This window comes from Apodemus sylvaticus, chromosome 11 (assembly GCF_947179515.1).
Source record: "Apodemus sylvaticus chromosome 11, mApoSyl1.1, whole genome shotgun sequence".
Classification (NCBI taxonomy): domain Eukaryota; kingdom Metazoa; phylum Chordata; class Mammalia; order Rodentia; family Muridae; genus Apodemus; species Apodemus sylvaticus.
Window position 1 is genome coordinate 98309109 of NC_067482.1, and position 17695 is coordinate 98326803.

At 38.1% G+C, this 17695-nt stretch overlaps 1 protein-coding gene across 1 annotated transcript in view; it reads left to right on the forward strand.

The window, feature by feature from the left end:
- Xpo1 (exportin 1) overlaps positions 1-17695 on the forward strand; it is a 40720-nt gene extending 23025 nt beyond the window's left edge. The window contains exons 8-25 of the mRNA XM_052199759.1: positions 163-211; positions 293-412; positions 2317-2445; positions 3037-3195; positions 4516-4713; positions 5694-5832; positions 6021-6202; positions 6285-6441; positions 6535-6698; positions 7109-7243; positions 7837-8020; positions 8395-8501; positions 10564-10758; positions 12152-12320; positions 14995-15129; positions 15216-15375; positions 15851-15947; positions 16649-17695. Coding sequence (XP_052055719.1) covers positions 163-211; positions 293-412; positions 2317-2445; positions 3037-3195; positions 4516-4713; positions 5694-5832; positions 6021-6202; positions 6285-6441; positions 6535-6698; positions 7109-7243; positions 7837-8020; positions 8395-8501; positions 10564-10758; positions 12152-12320; positions 14995-15129; positions 15216-15375; positions 15851-15947; positions 16649-16795 — 2626 coding nt within the window. The 3' untranslated portion in view covers positions 16796-17695. The remainder of the gene's footprint in view (positions 1-162; positions 212-292; positions 413-2316; positions 2446-3036; positions 3196-4515; positions 4714-5693; positions 5833-6020; positions 6203-6284; positions 6442-6534; positions 6699-7108; positions 7244-7836; positions 8021-8394; positions 8502-10563; positions 10759-12151; positions 12321-14994; positions 15130-15215; positions 15376-15850; positions 15948-16648) is intronic.

The following is a 17695-nucleotide window of genomic DNA, read 5'->3' on the forward strand; positions in this document are numbered from 1 at the left end:
TTTTAATTAAATCTGATCAGCAGTGTTTCCTGGGGGGGGGGGGGGGGAGGAGCGATGAGTGCATAAGGCAATGTCCCCCTGTCCTCCATCAGGTAGGACTCCCCTAAGTCAGCATTTATCTCATCCCTCCTTTCTAAATTGTGTTGTTGTTTTTTTTCTTAGCATGTGCAATGAGTTTTCACAAATATTTCAGCTTTGTCAGTTTGTGATGGTAAGTGCTTTTAATTTTCTTCTTTTTTTTAAAAAATAAGAGTTAGAGAAAAGTATATTTATGGTATGATTGTGTTTCTAGGAAAATTCCCAAAATGCTCCCCTTGTACATGCCACATTAGAAACACTGCTGAGATTTCTGAACTGGATTCCACTGGGATACATCTTTGAGACTAAGTTAATCAGCACATTAATTTACAAGGTAAGGCTGGTATACTTCAGTTTGTCTTTGGATATCACAGATAGTTTCTTTACTGCTTTCATTTTTGAAATGAAGGACTGCTTTCAAGGTCTTTGCCAGTAATGTTTAATATGAATCTTCGTACTATGTGTGGTTTGTTTTCTTTAGCTCAGGATTAGTGGTAGACATTAATTCTGATACTATAGAGTCAGAAGCAGAAGGTATTTAAAAGTACATTTTAATGTTGTGTGTATGCATGGACAAGGTTGGGTGGAGATGTCATAGGATATCTTGGTTGAGATTTGGTTCGCTGTACCGTGGGTGTTGTGGGAATGAATATCAAGTGCTTTTTTTTTCCTACTTGCTGGGCCATCTCAGAGGCCCCAGGTCTAAGGATTTGGACTTGGAGTGTGGCCTGAATCACATTGAAGGTTTAACGGTACTGTCTCTTATCCCACTTTTTCAATGGTAAGCAAGACCTAAGTGGGCCACACCCAAGTTGAAAACTTTACTCCCAGCACTTAGTCCTTAGCCCAGGACTACTACATAGTAGGGGTTGGAGAGATGGCTCAGTAGTTAAAGAGCACTAGCTGCTCTTCCAGAGGTCCTGAGTTCAATTCCCTACAGCCACATGGTGGCTCACAACCATCTGTAATGGGATTCAATGACCTATTTTGGAATGTCAGAAGAGAGAAAGTATACTCACATATATAAAATAATTTTTTTAAAAAGAGAATACATAGTAGCACCATGTCTCAGAAAAGGCAAATCATCAGTCATAATAAGTGTGAAGACTGAAGATGATTGTAGTTCAGTGGGGTAACTGGCATGTCCTAGATGGACACCCTTGGTCCTGCCAAAATCAAGAATGCTAGTACTGGTATAATTAATAAATTGCTTTTTTTTTGTTTGAGTAACAGTGAAGTAAATCGGGTGTTTACTTCTGTAAAGTGGGGGTAAATTATTTACATTATTGCAGAATTGCTTGTCCCCAGGATCATACTCAGATTATCAGTCTTAGTTACAAATGCTCCCAACAATGTTCAGAAAATTCTATTTTACCTGATAAATTAGAATAACATGCATCTGGCTACTACCTCCAAGGATATGCAGGATATAAAACTGAATTTCTTTATAATATTACTAATCTTAGTTATGTTAATTAGATCCTTAAGGCCCTATTTTGGGGGTTTATAGAAGTGGTAAGGGCATCATGGTCCAAGTTAACCTCAAATTAGTTGATATGTAAATGGAGACGATGCTTTCTCTTTGACTATTGTCTAGTTTTCTACAAAGTATGTACTGTACAGTGGTCCCTAGCTAATGTCTGTTTTCAATATTTTCTTCAGTACTACCTTCAAACATTTATACGTTGCTTATTTTATTTTGTAATGAATCCCATGTAAACGTTAAGTTATTTACATTTTTAAAGACGGGTCCCAAGTCAATCAAGTCAATAGTAATAATCTTGGGAATTACCAGACAGGTACCTCCCACCTTGCCCCACATAATGGAGATGCAGCTTCCTTACTGCTTGCTTAGCATGCACAGAGCATCAGGTTCTCGCACGCCTGTAGTGAACATCTAGGATATAAGCAGATGTGTAAGGTCATCCTCAGCTATAAGCCATTTGAACTCCCATCTGGATTTCTGATATAAAAGAAGAGCATACGTGCTCCTTAGACTTTTTTTTTTTTTTTTTTTAAATTTTGTGGGAATGGGATTTGACTGCATGCATGTATGCCTGTTACATGAGTATCTGCTGCCCCCTGATGGCAGAGTGCATACAGGCCGGAAGAGTGTTGAATTTCTTGGGCTTGCTGCTGTGGTTGTTGGGTCCTCTACAAAGCACCAGATGCCTTTAACCACGCTCCCCCTTGTTTCTTGTGTTTAACTTTGATTTTTTTTTTTTTTAAATAAAATAGTTCCTGAATGTTCCAATGTTCCGAAATGTGTCTTTAAAGTGCCTCACTGAGATTGCTGGTGTGAGTGTAAGCCAATATGAGGAACAGTTTGAAACTCTGTTTACACTTACAATGATGCAGCTAAAACAGGTACATGCCACTGTCTTCTAAATCATTTGAATCATTTTAATGCATTAGAAATGGTTAGATATATAACCAACAACACTGGCAAATAGTTAAAAAAGGTTAGGTTTAAATTACACTGTAGAACGGTCACTGTAGATCAGCTATGGGGTGATTGTGTGTATGTTACGTGCAATCTTAGGTAGAAATTTTTATGTTTTTCTCTTCAAAATATTAAAGATTTAGAGATACCATGATACAGTTCTAGAAATTTGAGGATGAGTATTGTGAATGTGTGAGGATGAATATTCCCACTGATCACACTGGGAAACTGACCAAATGCTCCCTCAGACCGACCTAAGATCTGTTGTCGTAGGTGTAAAGGAATTGTTTTAAGCCCCAATTTGATTCGTCTGAATGCACTGTTAAAGTTTATATTTGTTGTTATTGTTGTCTTGAGGAAAAGTTTGATAGAAAAATTAAATTATAAAATCAGTCTGGATTAACTAGAAACAAATCTAAAATAGTCCTTTGCATGTTGATTAGCAGAAGGGTGTTAAAATCTTAGAGGTTTTTGATGGTTTCATAATATGTAGATTGATGGTTTTCAACTTGCAGATGCTTCCCTTAAACACTAATATCCGACTTGCATACTCGAATGGGAAAGATGATGAACAGAACTTCATTCAAAATCTCAGTCTATTTCTCTGCACCTTCCTAAAGGAGCACGGTCAACTTCTAGAAAAGCGACTGAATCTCAGGGAAGCACTCATGGAGGTAGGTCTGGTTCTTAAAATTTATTCCTATAAAAAGATGCTCTTAAATATGAGCCTATAACGTGTATGTGGATTTTGGACAGGGTCCCTGTATGCCTGGTTGTCCTTGAACTCAACTGTGTAGATTACAGTGACCTTAAACTCACAGAGATCTTCCTCCCTCTGCCTCTCAAATGCTGGGATTGTATGTAGGTACTGGGCTCTATTTTGTTGTTTTTTGAGACAGGTTCTCATAATCCTTCCTAGGTTGTTTGGAACTCAGTAGGGCATTTGTAGTGTTGAACTAGTGGGAACTTTTTTTCTTAGCTTCCGAGGTGTAAGATTGTACTGGCCCTATGTGATATTTTATTTTTTAATTTATTGCTGGGTGTATTTCTGTGCTAAGCATCACTTTTCTATGTGTTTTGGGATCTAAAAGTTTTCCAGTCTAAAAGTATAAAAATTGTCAAGCATGGTAGTGCAGATCTAATTCCATCCAGCCCTGGAAAAGCAAAGACCATCTGATATCTGTGAGTTCAAGGCTAACCATGTTATAAAAAGTGAATTTTAGGATACCTTGGGCACACATAGAAACCCTGTCTGAAAAAAAAAATTATAAAAAATGTAGTGCTCTTTTAGTATATTTCAAATACAACTTAACTAAGAGTAATGTGATTACCAAACATTTTTATCATCTCCACAGCAAATCATTACTGTTGTATCAGTTCTCATAAGCCCAGACCCATTGCTTTATATATCTGGGATTATTTGTTACTTTATATATGTTATACGATACATGATCTTTTTAATAACAGGCCATCCTCAAAGTTGTGAGGCTCTTGTCTATGTTTTACCATCACCCGCCACCATAAGGCCCCTTTATGACTGACCTCAAACTTATGATTTCCTGAGGATGGCATGGAGTACCTACCTCCCCATGTTGTGGGACTAAAGCTGTAAGGCAAGCTTAAAAACTAAAGAGGCTGGATTGTACCAGTTTAAAGTATGCTGGAAACATTATAGAACATGTCAGAATAAAAGATGCCAGCTTTCTGTCTGTTTGAGGAATAAAATTCCTTATCTGTTTCATATAGAGCCTTTTGGTTTTGCTTTTTGAGATAATGCCTTGCTGGTTAACCTAGAGCTAACTGTGTGGACCAGACTGACCTTGACTCAAAGCCCACCTGGCTCTGGGGTCTCCTGAGTGCTGGGGTTAACAATGTGTATGTGCCTGTACTGCACAGATTCAGAAGATTAATTTTTCATTCTTATTGTGGGTGACAGGGGAGCAACTTGAAAATTTGGAGATAATGCTTTTAATTTTCTTGGTCTTTATATGTAGGCTCTTCATTATATGTTGTTGGTGTCTGAAGTGGAAGAAACTGAAATTTTCAAAATTTGTCTTGAGTACTGGAATCATTTGGCAGCTGAGCTCTACAGAGAGAGTCCGTTTTCTACATCTGCTTCTCCGTTGTTATCTGGGAGTCAGCACTTTGATATTCCTCCTAGGAGACAGCTGTATTTGACCGTGTTATCAAAGGTAATGATGAAGTGGTTAGTCATCTCTATCGTTTTCTTACTATAGTTTTGGTGGCTAAAGTGTTAGAAGTAGAACTTAAGGAGTGGTTTTCCAGTTGCAGCTTTTAGAAGTATGGGTTCTTAAGGTCACAACCATCTATAATTGGATCTGACGCCCTCTTCTGGTGTGTCTGAAGACAGACAGCTACAGTGTACTCATAAATAAAAATAATCTTAAAAAAAAAACAAAAAATTTGTAAATGAGCAAAGCACAGATCAAAACAGGGTTCGGAAATGCAGTGTTGCACAGTTAATGTTAGATTCTTTTCGAGAGCTTAGTGTATATCCCTTGCTGATATGAGTCTTAGCTGTGTAGGCCAGGCTGGCCTTGAACATAGGCTTCCCAATTCTGAGATTCACCGTGCCCACCAGTTGGAAGTGATCATTTAGGTGGGTTCCCCCCCTATCCCCCCCCACCCCCCCCCAGACAGGGTTTCTCTGTGTAGCCCTGGTGTGTCTGAAGACAGACAGCTACAGTGTACTCATAAATAAAATTAATCTTTTAAAAAACTCACTCTGGAACTCACGCTGTAGACCAGGCTGGCCTCAGTCAAACTCAGAAATCCGCCTGCCTCTGCCTCCGAAGTGCTGGCTTTAAAGGCGTGCGCCACCACCGACCAGTGAGGTGGGTCTTAAGTGGTCAGGGCTGACCTCTCCCTCTTGGTCTTCATGGAGCCACCTCCCAAGTTTGGGAATTACAAATGTGCTCCACTTCATTTGAGTTTTACTTTCATCTTGGTAGCCAATCCTAGTCTCTTAAGTAGGGAGGGATCCACTCAGTTTTAGGAGTGCTGAGTCTGTAGGAATGTGCCACCATGCATGACTGAATATTTTCTCTAGACTCTTGGCAGAATTAGTTTGATTTTTAAGTACATAAGTAGCCACTTATATTTGATGTGGCTAATGTCTTAATGGTTTCTTTACTGGTTTATTGATTAATAGGTCCGCTTATTGATGGTTAGTCGCATGGCTAAACCAGAGGAGGTACTGGTTGTAGAAAATGATCAGGGAGAAGTTGTAAGAGAGTTCATGAAGGATACTGATTCCATAAATTTGTATAAGAATATGAGAGAAACATTAGGTAAGTAGATAAATTACAATAATTCTTATAATTTTATCCCTTATTTGTGAAAATATTGTTTGGTCAAAGTTCTACACTTACCTGAATCTTTCAGGAACCATATACTTATTCATATGCTTTTATACCTTAGCAGAAAAAATTATTTTGTTTTCACTATGAAACATCTAGATTTTTGTTTGTTTTTGTAGTTTATCTCACTCATCTGGATTATGTAGATACGGAAATAATAATGACTAAGAAACTTCAAAATCAAGTGAATGGTACAGAATGGTCATGGAAAAATTTAAACACATTGTGTTGGGCAATAGGCTCCATCAGTGGTGCAATGCACGAGGAGGATGAGAAGCGCTTTCTTGTTACCGTTATCAAGGTATGCCGCCAGTAGGATGACGTGGAACCATTAAAAATATATTTTGTTACTTTATATGACTAAAGCTTGTCTTATTTTATAGGATCTTTTAGGATTATGTGAGCAGAAAAGAGGCAAAGATAATAAAGCTATTATTGCATCGAATATCATGTATATAGTAGGTCAATACCCAAGATTTTTGAGAGCACATTGGAAATTTTTGAAGACAGTAGTAAACAAGCTATTTGAATTCATGCATGGTAAATCTCACTTAATATATTCATTGTATTTAATATTACTTTTCATTTGTTACGTTGAACAAAAAAAACAAATAAATGTTTTTATCTTGTTAGAGACCCATGATGGAGTCCAGGACATGGCTTGCGACACCTTTATTAAAATAGCCCAAAAATGCCGTCGGCATTTTGTTCAGGTTCAAGTTGGAGAAGTAATGCCATTTATTGATGAGATTCTAAACAACATAAATACTATAATTTGTGATCTTCAGCCTCAGCAGGTATATAAGTCGCTGTGCTTATTAAATACCTAGGAGTTCTTGCTTGCATGTGTTTGTGTGCATGTGTGTATGGTTCCTGTGCATGAAGAAGCTGGGACGAGGATGCCAGAAACCGTGGAGCCAGAGTTGGCCAGACAATGGCCACCTAGTGGGTGGTTTGGCTTGAACCTGAGTTCCTGGAAGTGTATCCATTCCTCATAACTGTGATCCCCTAAACCAGTTCCTGATGGTTTATAGAAGTTATATGCTTGAAGGGTGGAGAGCAGCTCAGCAGTTCAGACTGGGCATTCCTAGAAGCTTACTGTTGGGTTCCCAGCACCACACAAGTATATTTGTAATTGGTTACATGTATTTTCTGTGATTTGGGTCCATGAGAAAATGAAAATAAAAATGTTTGCATTTAAAAACAGGTACATACATTTTATGAAGCTGTGGGGTACATGATTGGTGCACAGACAGACCAGACAGTTCAAGAACATTTGATAGAAAAATACATGCTACTCCCTAATCAAGTGTGGGACAGTATAATTCAGCAGGCAACCAAAGTAAGTTTTTATTTTATTTCTTTAGGTTTTCGTTGTGTTTTTTTTTTTCCTGTATGTGTATTTGTTATATTTTCTTGTTTGGAGTTCTATTGAGGTTTAAAGTTCAGTCTTAGCACTTTTGAAATGTATACTTTATACATTTTAAATTGTATGTATCTGAGGTGTCCACCGTACCTACTAGCACTTAGAAATAGAGGCAGAGGAGAAGTTCAAAGCCATCCTTTACAATGTGATGGAAGTCTTCTGAGACCTAGAATACTCTGTCTCAAAATAAGAGAAAGGATTTTGTTTTCTGTGGAGTGATATTTGAAACAGGTTAGTGAGGCCCTAGGGGCCCTGGAGAGATGTGCTGCCGTGTGCTGATTAAAAATATCCTTCTCATTGATCCTAGTGAGACTGTTTCACTGCTCTGTTTAATGTAGGTTTTAGATGCTTGAGCTTTAGGGCCGTTTGGTGATGGGGATGAACTTAGTGCGGCATGTTGTACAGCATGCAGCACTGAGCTGTACCTCAGGCCTTGTGTTTGCCTTTGAGATTACAAAGAAGATGAAGTTTTCAATAACTGAGATTGTGTTTTATTGTGTTAATTTCAGAATGTGGATATCCTGAAAGATCCTGAAACAGTCAAGCAGCTGGGTAGCATATTAAAAACCAATGTGAGAGCCTGCAAAGCTGTTGGTCATCCCTTTGTAATTCAACTTGGGAGAATTTACTTAGACATGCTTAATGTATATAAGTGCCTCAGTGAAAATATTTCTGCAGCTATTCAAGCTAATGGTATGTGATCCTGGCTTCTTGGGGAAAGTAGAATGCTGTCTTTCATACCCTTTCTGCATTTCTCACATTCAAGTAAACCTGCTGTCTGGAGTGTCAGTTGCTTGCTTACCCAATTAAGATTAGTCTAGCCTACAAGGATAGTTTATCAACAGAGTAACTACTTTGCAAAATGATCAAAGATCTGTGTTGTTGGATCTTGGCTATTCAGAAGTTTACACTTTAGAATTCTCTCTTACATCCATTAATTTTTCAGCCTTTCCCCCAATAAATTATTTTGAAGTTAAATCTTTTTAAATAGCTCGTGGAGTGATATCATTTGAAGTAGACCTAACTTTGCATACTATCAAGTTAGCTTATATTTGATTGTTCTTTAGGTGAAATGGTTACAAAGCAACCATTGATTAGAAGTATGCGGACAGTAAAAAGGGAAACTTTAAAGTTAATATCTGGTTGGGTGAGCCGATCCAATGATCCTCAGATGGTAAGATACTGTTTTTTTCTTTTTCTTCACATTCTCAAATATGCCATGTCTACATTAAAAGTTACATGCTTAATTAAAAGTTAGTTAAATGTCTGTGTTTAGGGTTATTTCGTAACAGTATTTATTGGAGTCCTTTTATAGTAAAAGAGTGGTGATTTAGCTTTTTGAAGAAATTTCTGTTTGCTACAGTCAATAATATATAAGAATGGGTTATTTGGGGCTATAGAGATAATGTCCAAAGGCAGATTGAAGGGTTGTTAAGATAAAAACTTAGATTAAAAAATGTCAATGGAACCTATGTTTTATATATAGGTCTCAATGAAATCCAGGCCATATGGTTCATGGTGGCTTTGAGGTAGGAAGGCTGCAGATGAAGGCTTTTGAATCATCTCAACAGCTCTCATCATTGGTGTTGAGCGTTGATGATGGTCAGAATAATAAAGTCATCACTTGAGAATTAAAACTAAGTAAAGAACACTGTAATAGTTTGTTATGCCTAATCCTCAGACCAGCACCAAAAATAGTTCCTGCCCTATAAGCTGTTAGTATGTGATTTAGCTATAATGTTTGTGAATCTGTGAAATGGAAACAGAAGCAGCCAGCTCAGTAGATGATGAGTTTTCTGCCAAATCTCAATGGATTCCAACACTGGGACGCACATGGTGGAAGGAAAATCAATTCCACAGATGAACCTCTCTGACTTCTATGTGCATATGCGCTGACATGAGAAAACCCTGATACTTAGGACTAAAGTATTTGTTGTCTTAAGTTGTCCAGTATAAGTAAAACAGCATCTACTTAATGTTGTGAATTCTTCCCTGTGTCCTTGTCACAATAAGAGCCATTTCATCACCTTCATTTCTAAAGTTTAAGGCTGATATTTTGCCACTTGTGCTTGTGCACTCTGGTAGTATTTGCCAAAGTAGGCAGAGACCTGAGTTACACAGAGTGGTGGTGGGAAATGCTTTTTTTTGGGAGGCAGGTTCAGGCAAGTTCTAGGATAGGTAGCCAGGGCTACACAAAAACCACTGTGGGGTTTTTGCTGTTTGTCTTTTGGGTTCTTTTGTTTGTTTTTGAAGATTTTATGCTGAGTGATTCAAGAGAATGCAATCTGAAGTGGGTGAGTGCTAGTGACTGGTTGTATTTGTGTGTTATTGTACTAAGAGCATGTAAGAGGCAGTGATAGGCCAACACGGGAGATCTACTGTTGCTGTTTGCAGGTTTGAACACCTTAGTCTTCAGGAAGTTCTTGAGCTGAGCCTGCTTGTGCTTGGGGAAGTTACCAGAAACACTTGTCCATTGTTGCCGTTTGTAATGTTAATAGATACCTTGTGTGTGTTTGTCACTTTGATGTTCAGTGGTTCTGGGGACTCACAGAACTCTAGTGCTATCCTTAGCCCCAACTCTGATTCTAATGGGATAGCACACGTTACAAATAAATTAGTTAAGAAATTACTTGAAACATAATTTTTGCCCCCATTATTAAGTGACAGGGACTCATGGTCTAAAATTTGCTATGGCAATCCAGCCACTTTTTTTTTTTATTTGTGTATGTGTACGGTATATATCTAGGTATTCTAGATGTAGAGTTAAAGATGGTGTTGGTACCAAGAACCAGTCAATATCTGGCCTGTTCGGTGAGTCATTCCTTCCATATGAGCTTCTTCACAGCAGTGGCTACAGAACACTGCAGTCGTCGTCTTGGATTTATTTACCCTACTCTTTAGAGCATGCATCCATATATCCATGGATATAGCCAGTGTAGGACTCTTGACTGCTGAATATATATGAAAGTTGTGTTTTGGTACACACCTGTCACATAGGCCCTGGGGACTATAGGAGGATGAATACCATGAATTTGGGTCCAGCCTATCTATGAACAGATAGACCCACAGATAGATTTCAATTAACCTGTATCTGTAACCATTGTTAATGTTGACTTTACTGTTCCTGTTGCTAGAATATTTTAGCATCATATCTCATCAGATAATCTGAATTACCTTAGAGACTAGAGTGATCTATATTGCTTACTATAGTAAGAACTTCACCCCTCCCCCAACAGGTAGCTGAAAACTTTGTTCCTCCGTTGTTGGATGCAGTGCTTATTGATTACCAGAGAAATGTTCCAGCTGCTAGAGAACCAGAAGTGCTGAGTACTATGGCCATTATTGTCAACAAGTTAGGTGGACATATAACAGCTGAAATACCTCAAATATTCGATGCAGTTTTTGAGTGCACATTGAATATGATAAATAAGGTAGGTGATTTGTGGGTTTATTATACAATGTTCTCCACTCATAATTACATAAATGACTTTTCTTTAAAGTTTCAAAGTCCTAGAAATCAGTATTATAGTATAAGCAGTAATTGGGGTTTTTTTTTGGTTTTTTTTTTTTTGTTTTTGGTTTTTTCAAGACAGGGTTTCTCTGTATAGCCCTGGCTCTCCTGGAACTCACTAAGTAGACTAGGCTCGAACTCAGAGATCCACCTGCCTCTGCCTCCCGAGTGCTGGGATTACAGGCGTGTGCCATCACTGCCCTGCTAATTGACATCTTAATAACAAAATCTTGACCAGAAAGAAAGGTCAAAAAGACTAAAGACTGGCCATGGACACACTTAGATCTAAGAGTGTTCAAAGGGCAGCGGTGAATGGACAGATAGATCTATGATCTCTAATCTCTGCATATCCACAGCTGGCCTGGACCTTGCTCACTCTGTAGATCTAGCTGGCTCAGAACTCAGATCTGCCTACCTCTAAGATTATATGCCCTACAAACTACAGGCTAGAATTTGTATTTTAAGGATTTAAGTACCATGCTCTGCAAATAATCACAAACTAGCAAACATTGCTAAATTTCTGGTCTGTATAAAACATACACATATAACCACTTGTTATACATTTGACTATCTTGGTCTACAAAAGAAAGGGGTGGGGATTAAATCTGGACTGAACCTCAGTTTAGGGGATACAGGTTTTATTGGTTTCAAGATACAGCAGGATAAAATTAGGTAGTAATGCTTTTAAAAGTTCTTTGACTGCAGAGAGGGGGCTCAGTGGTTAAGAGCACTGACTTGTTTTTCTAGAGATCTCAGTTCAATTCCCAGCAACCACATGGTGGCCCACAACCATCTATAATGGGATCTGATGCTCAGTGGTGTGTCTTAAGATGACAGTGTGCTCACATAATTAAAATAAATACTTTTTAAAAAAAGTTCTTCCACATGTGTCTTGACACAAACACACAAACACACCAAGGCTTTTGGTAAGTGGATTTGGGCAACAGCATCTTCTTGCAAAGCACAGACTGGACTCAGACTTCACCAGGACTCCTGAGAGGAGATGTTTCACAAAAGCATGCTGTGTGTTTGCTAGTTTGTCTTTAAAATATAAATTCTAGCCTGGAGGTGGCGGACACACCTGTAATTCTAGAGGCAGACGGATCCCTCTGAGTTTTAAGCCACCTAGGTCTACAAAGTGAGTTTCAGGAGAGCCATGGCTGCACAGAGAAACCAGTAAGAAATAAAATGAACAAATCCTAAAATTTGGGCAATCCTTTGGGGGAAATTCTGATGAGGGGTGCAAGCCCAAACTTGCTCTTTCCCTTTTTCAATATGACATTGAAATGTTACTGTGTTCTTTCTTTCTTTAGGATTTTGAAGAGTATCCAGAACACAGAACGAACTTTTTCTTATTACTTCAAGCTGTCAATTCTCACTGTTTCCCAGCATTCCTAGCTATTCCACCTGCACAGTTCAAGCTTGTTTTGGATTCTATTATTTGGGCCTTTAAACATACTATGAGGAATGTTGCAGATACAGGTAAATATGTTTAAATCATTTGATAAACCAGAAATATACACTGTCTTAGTAACTGTTTAATTTTGGTGGGAGGGAGGTATAAATGTTCAGTTCTCAGAGGTTCCTAAAATACTAAATCAATTCAATAGTGAAAATGTATTGTTTTTAAATGGAGCCATTCTACCAGCATTATGAAAATCTGGTAGGGACATGTTTCATCATCCTTCTGGAATGAATTTTGTGTATGCTCTTTGTTCATTAGCTTTTAGTAGCTATCTTAAAAACTAGTGTGGTATTAGTACTGTTGATTTTCTTCTCTTTTTTGTTTTCCTGTACGGGCCTGTCTGTCCTAGAACTCAGATCCATTTGCCTCCTGAGTGTTGGCATTAAAAGTGTGTGTCACTACACTCAGTGCTGATTTGGTGGTTTGCTTTTCATTAACTCTTTATCCCCCCCCCTCAGCCTGTGAATGGAGGTGTGTGTCATGTGTAAGTGTGCTCACTGCTGTTCCTGGGAACCTGGGTTTAATTTCTAGTGTCCATTTGCATACAACTCCAGAGTATCTGTTGTACTCTTCTGGCCTCCACAGTACCCTGCGGGTGTGTGTATATGTATAGACAGACAGTGTAAACATCCATAAACATAAACTTAAGGACAGGATCTCTTTACTAACCTATGCTCCATGATAGGAGGGCCAGCTGTTTCCTAGGCATCTTGGATTGCTTTCTCTGGGATCCTATGTACCCTGCTGTAGGAACCCTACGGTCTGGATATGCATGGGGAATTGCATAGTTGTAAGGTTGATTTTGTTATGTTTGAATCTCCAAGAGGAAGTTATGTACAACAGTTACATGTTAAACATGGCCACAAATTGGAGGTTAGGAGAATATCACTTAAGAGAAAACAGTTTCATAGCTACTTCATGTGTAAGAGCAATGGTTCTCAACTTTTCTAGTGCAGTTCCTCATCATATTGTAAACACTCAACCATATATAATTTCAGTGTTACTTCATAACTGGCTTACTTTTATGACCTGTCTGTAATGTAAGTATCTATTTTCCAGTGCTTGTAGGCTGCCCCTGTGAAAGTGTTATTCATCACTCTTGGTTTCAGCACTCAAAGGTTGAGAACCATTGTTTATGGTTGTCTAGCTTTTGTGAATGTCTTTACTCCATAATCCGTGCTACTTATGCCTGGAGCCTGTGGAATCCAGAAGTGGGTGTTGGATGCCATTGAACCAGAGTTGGTGATAGTTGTGAGTCAAGATGTTTGTTGGTGCTAGGAATCAATCCTTTGTAGGAGCAATAAGTACTGTAAACTGCTGAGCCATCTCTCCAGCTCCCATTTATTGACACAGGGTCTCATGTATTCCAGGCTAGTCTAACAACTTAATGAGTCTATCTCTACTTCCTAAGTTCTGGGCATGTTGGCTGGGTACAACTGAGTTGTATCTCAGATTTTTATTATTATGTGTTTTAAGTATTTTGTCGACATTTATGCCTATGCACCACCCATATGCCTGGTACCCACAGAGGCCAGAACAGGGTTTTACAGTAACAGGTGTGTATGAGCCACCTTCCATCAGGAAGAACAGCAAGTACCCTTAACCACTGATACAACTCCAGTGATACTCTGGCTTTTGTTGGGGCATACAACTCTTACCTTCACTATTAAATCTACCATTATTTCTAAGTAATAATAAGTGGTTTAAAATGCTTGTTTAAAAATCACCCAAACAAACACCAGATTTGGTCATTTATGCCTTTAATTCCAATCCTGGAGAGGTTCAAGGGAAGTAATGTTTCCAGCTTAAGTCCAACCTAATTTATAGGGCAACATCCTGAGTAAATAAAACAAGGCATATCTTCTCTTAGTTCTTATATCTGAGTTCTCATATCAGTGTGTTCTGATGCTTGTGGCATATTGTGGAGTCTGAGCTCCATTACTAATGGAAAATTAATAACACAGATTCAAAACAAATGGGAGTGGGGTGGGCTCATTGGGCATGGTGGCACATATCTTATCAGCACTTGAGTGGACAGTTTGTGGTTGAGGCCATCCTGCTCTTACACACCTAAGTTCTGGGACTGCCAGGGCTACACACACACACACACACACACACACACACACACACACACACACACACGAAGGAAGGAAGGAAGGAAGGAAGGAAGGAAGGAAGGAAGGAAGGAAGGAAGGAAGAAAAAGAATAGAAAAAGGAAAACTAGATTAATTTGGAGCCTGTGGTGGGTTAAGAAAGAAATTACCACAAGTCTATACTAGTGTTAACTATATCATGAGGATCAGAGAGACAGAGAAGTAGATCTTATCCTCCTTAAAGAAGAAAGGACTGTAAGTTATTATATAATTCTGTGGGGCTGGAAAGGTACTACTCAATCATTAAGATCAGATAAGAGTTCATATCTCAGCTGGGCGTGGCGTAAGCCTGTAATCCCACAGCACTTGGGAGGCAGAGGCAGGCAGATTTCTGAGTTCCAGGCCAGCCTGGTCTACAGAGTGAGTTCTAGGACAGCCAGGACTACACAGAGAAACCCTGTCTCAAAAAAAAAAAAAAAAGAAAGAGTTCATATCTCAGGAGCTTACAGAAAAACTCCAGTACCTAGACCGCTTCATAAGAGTATGTCTTTTTTATGTAAATGAATAGTTTGTAATTTTTTTGTTGTTGATAATTTAGGGTTACAGATACTTTTTACACTTTTACAAAATGTTGCACAAGAGGAAGCTGCAGCGCAGAGTTTTTATCAAACTTATTTCTGTGACATTCTTCAGCATATATTCTCTGTTGTGACAGACACCTCACATACTGCGGGTAAGAGCTGAAAATCACTAAATTACTAAGTGTTTCAGTTGTTTTCATTATTATTTTTTAATTAACAAGTTTCTTATTTTCCACAGGTCTAACAATGCATGCATCAATTCTTGCATATATGTTTAATTTGGTTGAAGAAGGAAAAATAAGTACACCACTAAACCCTGGAAATCCAGTTAACAATCAAATGTTTATTCAAGACTATGTGGCTAATCTCCTTAAGTCTGCATTCCCTCATCTACAAGAGTAAATTTTTGTATTACTATTATTATATGGGTGTGTTTCGGTGAATATGTCATGTGAGAGTGTAGGTTGAGGACCAGAAGCATCTGTCGTGCAGGCAGTTGGGAGACTGCTGATATGGGTGCTGGAGCTTGAATTTGGAATCTTGGGAGGAGAGTATGAGCTTTTACCTACTAAGGCATCTCTCCAGTATAATTTTTATATCTAGTTTATTTGTGGATACTTAAGGCTATATACATGACTGTCCGTGTGGACAGGTCAGAGGGCAGACGGCAGTTCTTTTCATCTACTTTGGTTTCCAGTAATGGGTCCTAGACCATCAGGCTTTATTACAAGTACTTTTGCAGGCAAAATCATCTGGTTCTATGTGATTTAAGTTTCTATTGTGATAGGTGTTTTGGGGATAAGTAAGTTATTTTTTAAAAAAAAAACCTTAGATGTTTAATTTTTAAACATTAAATTTTGTTTTGATTTGCAGTGCTCAAGTGAAGCTCTTTGTAACAGGACTTTTCAGCTTAAATCAGGATATTCCTGCTTTCAAAGAACATCTAAGGGATTTCTTAGTTCAAATAAAGGTACATATTTCAGTTTTTTTATTCCTGTTTTGAGCAAGGCTTCCTGGCTGGCTTATGCTTTGTATGTGTCATGCATCTACACTGTGTTTAGTGAAGGCCATCACGAAGGCTGCTGTGTTGTTTTGAGAGCAAGACTGACTCTACAGCTCACCCATTTCAGACAGACTGATACTCAGCGACGTCCAGGGCTGCTCTTGTCTCTGGAGGTGCTTGTTTGTTTGTTTGTTTGTTTGTTTGTTTTAAATTTACATGAGTTCTTCAGACACACAAGAAGAGGGCATCCCATTCCATTATAGATACTTCCAAGCCACCATGTGGTTGATGGGAATTGAACTTAGTGCTCTTAACCACAAGCCTGGGACTTTGCGGTTTGTACACACAGTTAAGAAATGATGTCAGAAGATCATGCATTATGAGAGGGCTTTGAAGACCATGGGACTATGTGATTATGTGAGCTAGTTTCCATGATCATGTTCCATGTTGATTATTTAATATGGGATAAAACTGTATTAAGAATACTCCCATTTTAAAGTTTTGTTTTTAATCTAGATTATAGTTTTACTAATACATTTCAATTAAAATGAAAGTGACAAATAATTTATACTTCTATTGCAAGTGGCAAAATGCCAAATGTCTTCTTGCCAGTCCCAGAGGCAACTTGAAGTTTTACTACAATTGATATTTCAATTGTCTGTTAACAGGAGTTTGCAGGTGAAGATACATCAGATCTATTTTTGGAAGAAAGAGAAACAGCCCTTCGACAGGCTCAGGAGGAGAAACATAAACTTCAAATGTCTGTACCTGGGATTCTTAATCCACATGAAATTCCAGAAGAAATGTGTGATTAAATCTGAAGTCATGCTAGGCTTTTCTCTCTGCAACATTTGTTCATAGAAGAAAACAGCAGATGGATTATTTGTCGACCAAAATGATGCCAATTTGTAAATTAAAATGTCACCTAGTGGCCCTTTTTCTTATGTGTTTTTTGTATAAGAAATTTTCTGTGAAATATCCTTTCATTGTTTAAGCTTTTGTTTTGGTCATCTTTATTTAGTTTGCATGAAGTTGAAAATTAAGGCATTTTTAAAAAAACTTTTACTTCATGCCCATTTTGAGGCAATGCTGAGGGGAAGCAGTAAATTTGATTTGAAAATATACTTGTAAATTCTAATACAAAATTAATTATAAAATTTTTTTCTTGTAAACAATACAAATTTTAATTAGGGAGCATTTTTTTCTAGCCATTATCTCGGGCTAGAAGAAAAGTAATGAGTAAAAGCAATTGCGTTAAGGGGGTTATAAGAGCTGCATTGTCTGGAGTTGGCACCTCCCGAGCTGAATTGTCTGTCTCTAGACTACATGTATTAAAGTCTGTGTGTCACGTTTGCAGCAAGATCATGTGCATATCATCCCATTGTAAAGCAACTTCACAAATATGGGAACAGTTAGTTATTTTTACACAGTTCTTTTTGTTTGTGTGTGTGTGCTGTCGCTTGTCGACAACAGCTTTTTGTTTTCCTCAATGAGGAGTGTTGCTCATTTGTGAGCCTTCATTAACTCAAAGTGAAATGGTTAAAAATATTTATCCTGTTAGAGTAGGCTGCATCTTTTTAACAACTCATTAAAAACAACAACAACAAAAAGAAAACTCTGGCTTTTGAGATGACTTAACTAATATACATTGTTTACCAAGCTGTAGTGCTTTAAGAACACTACTTAAAAGGCAAAATAAACTTGGTTTACATTTA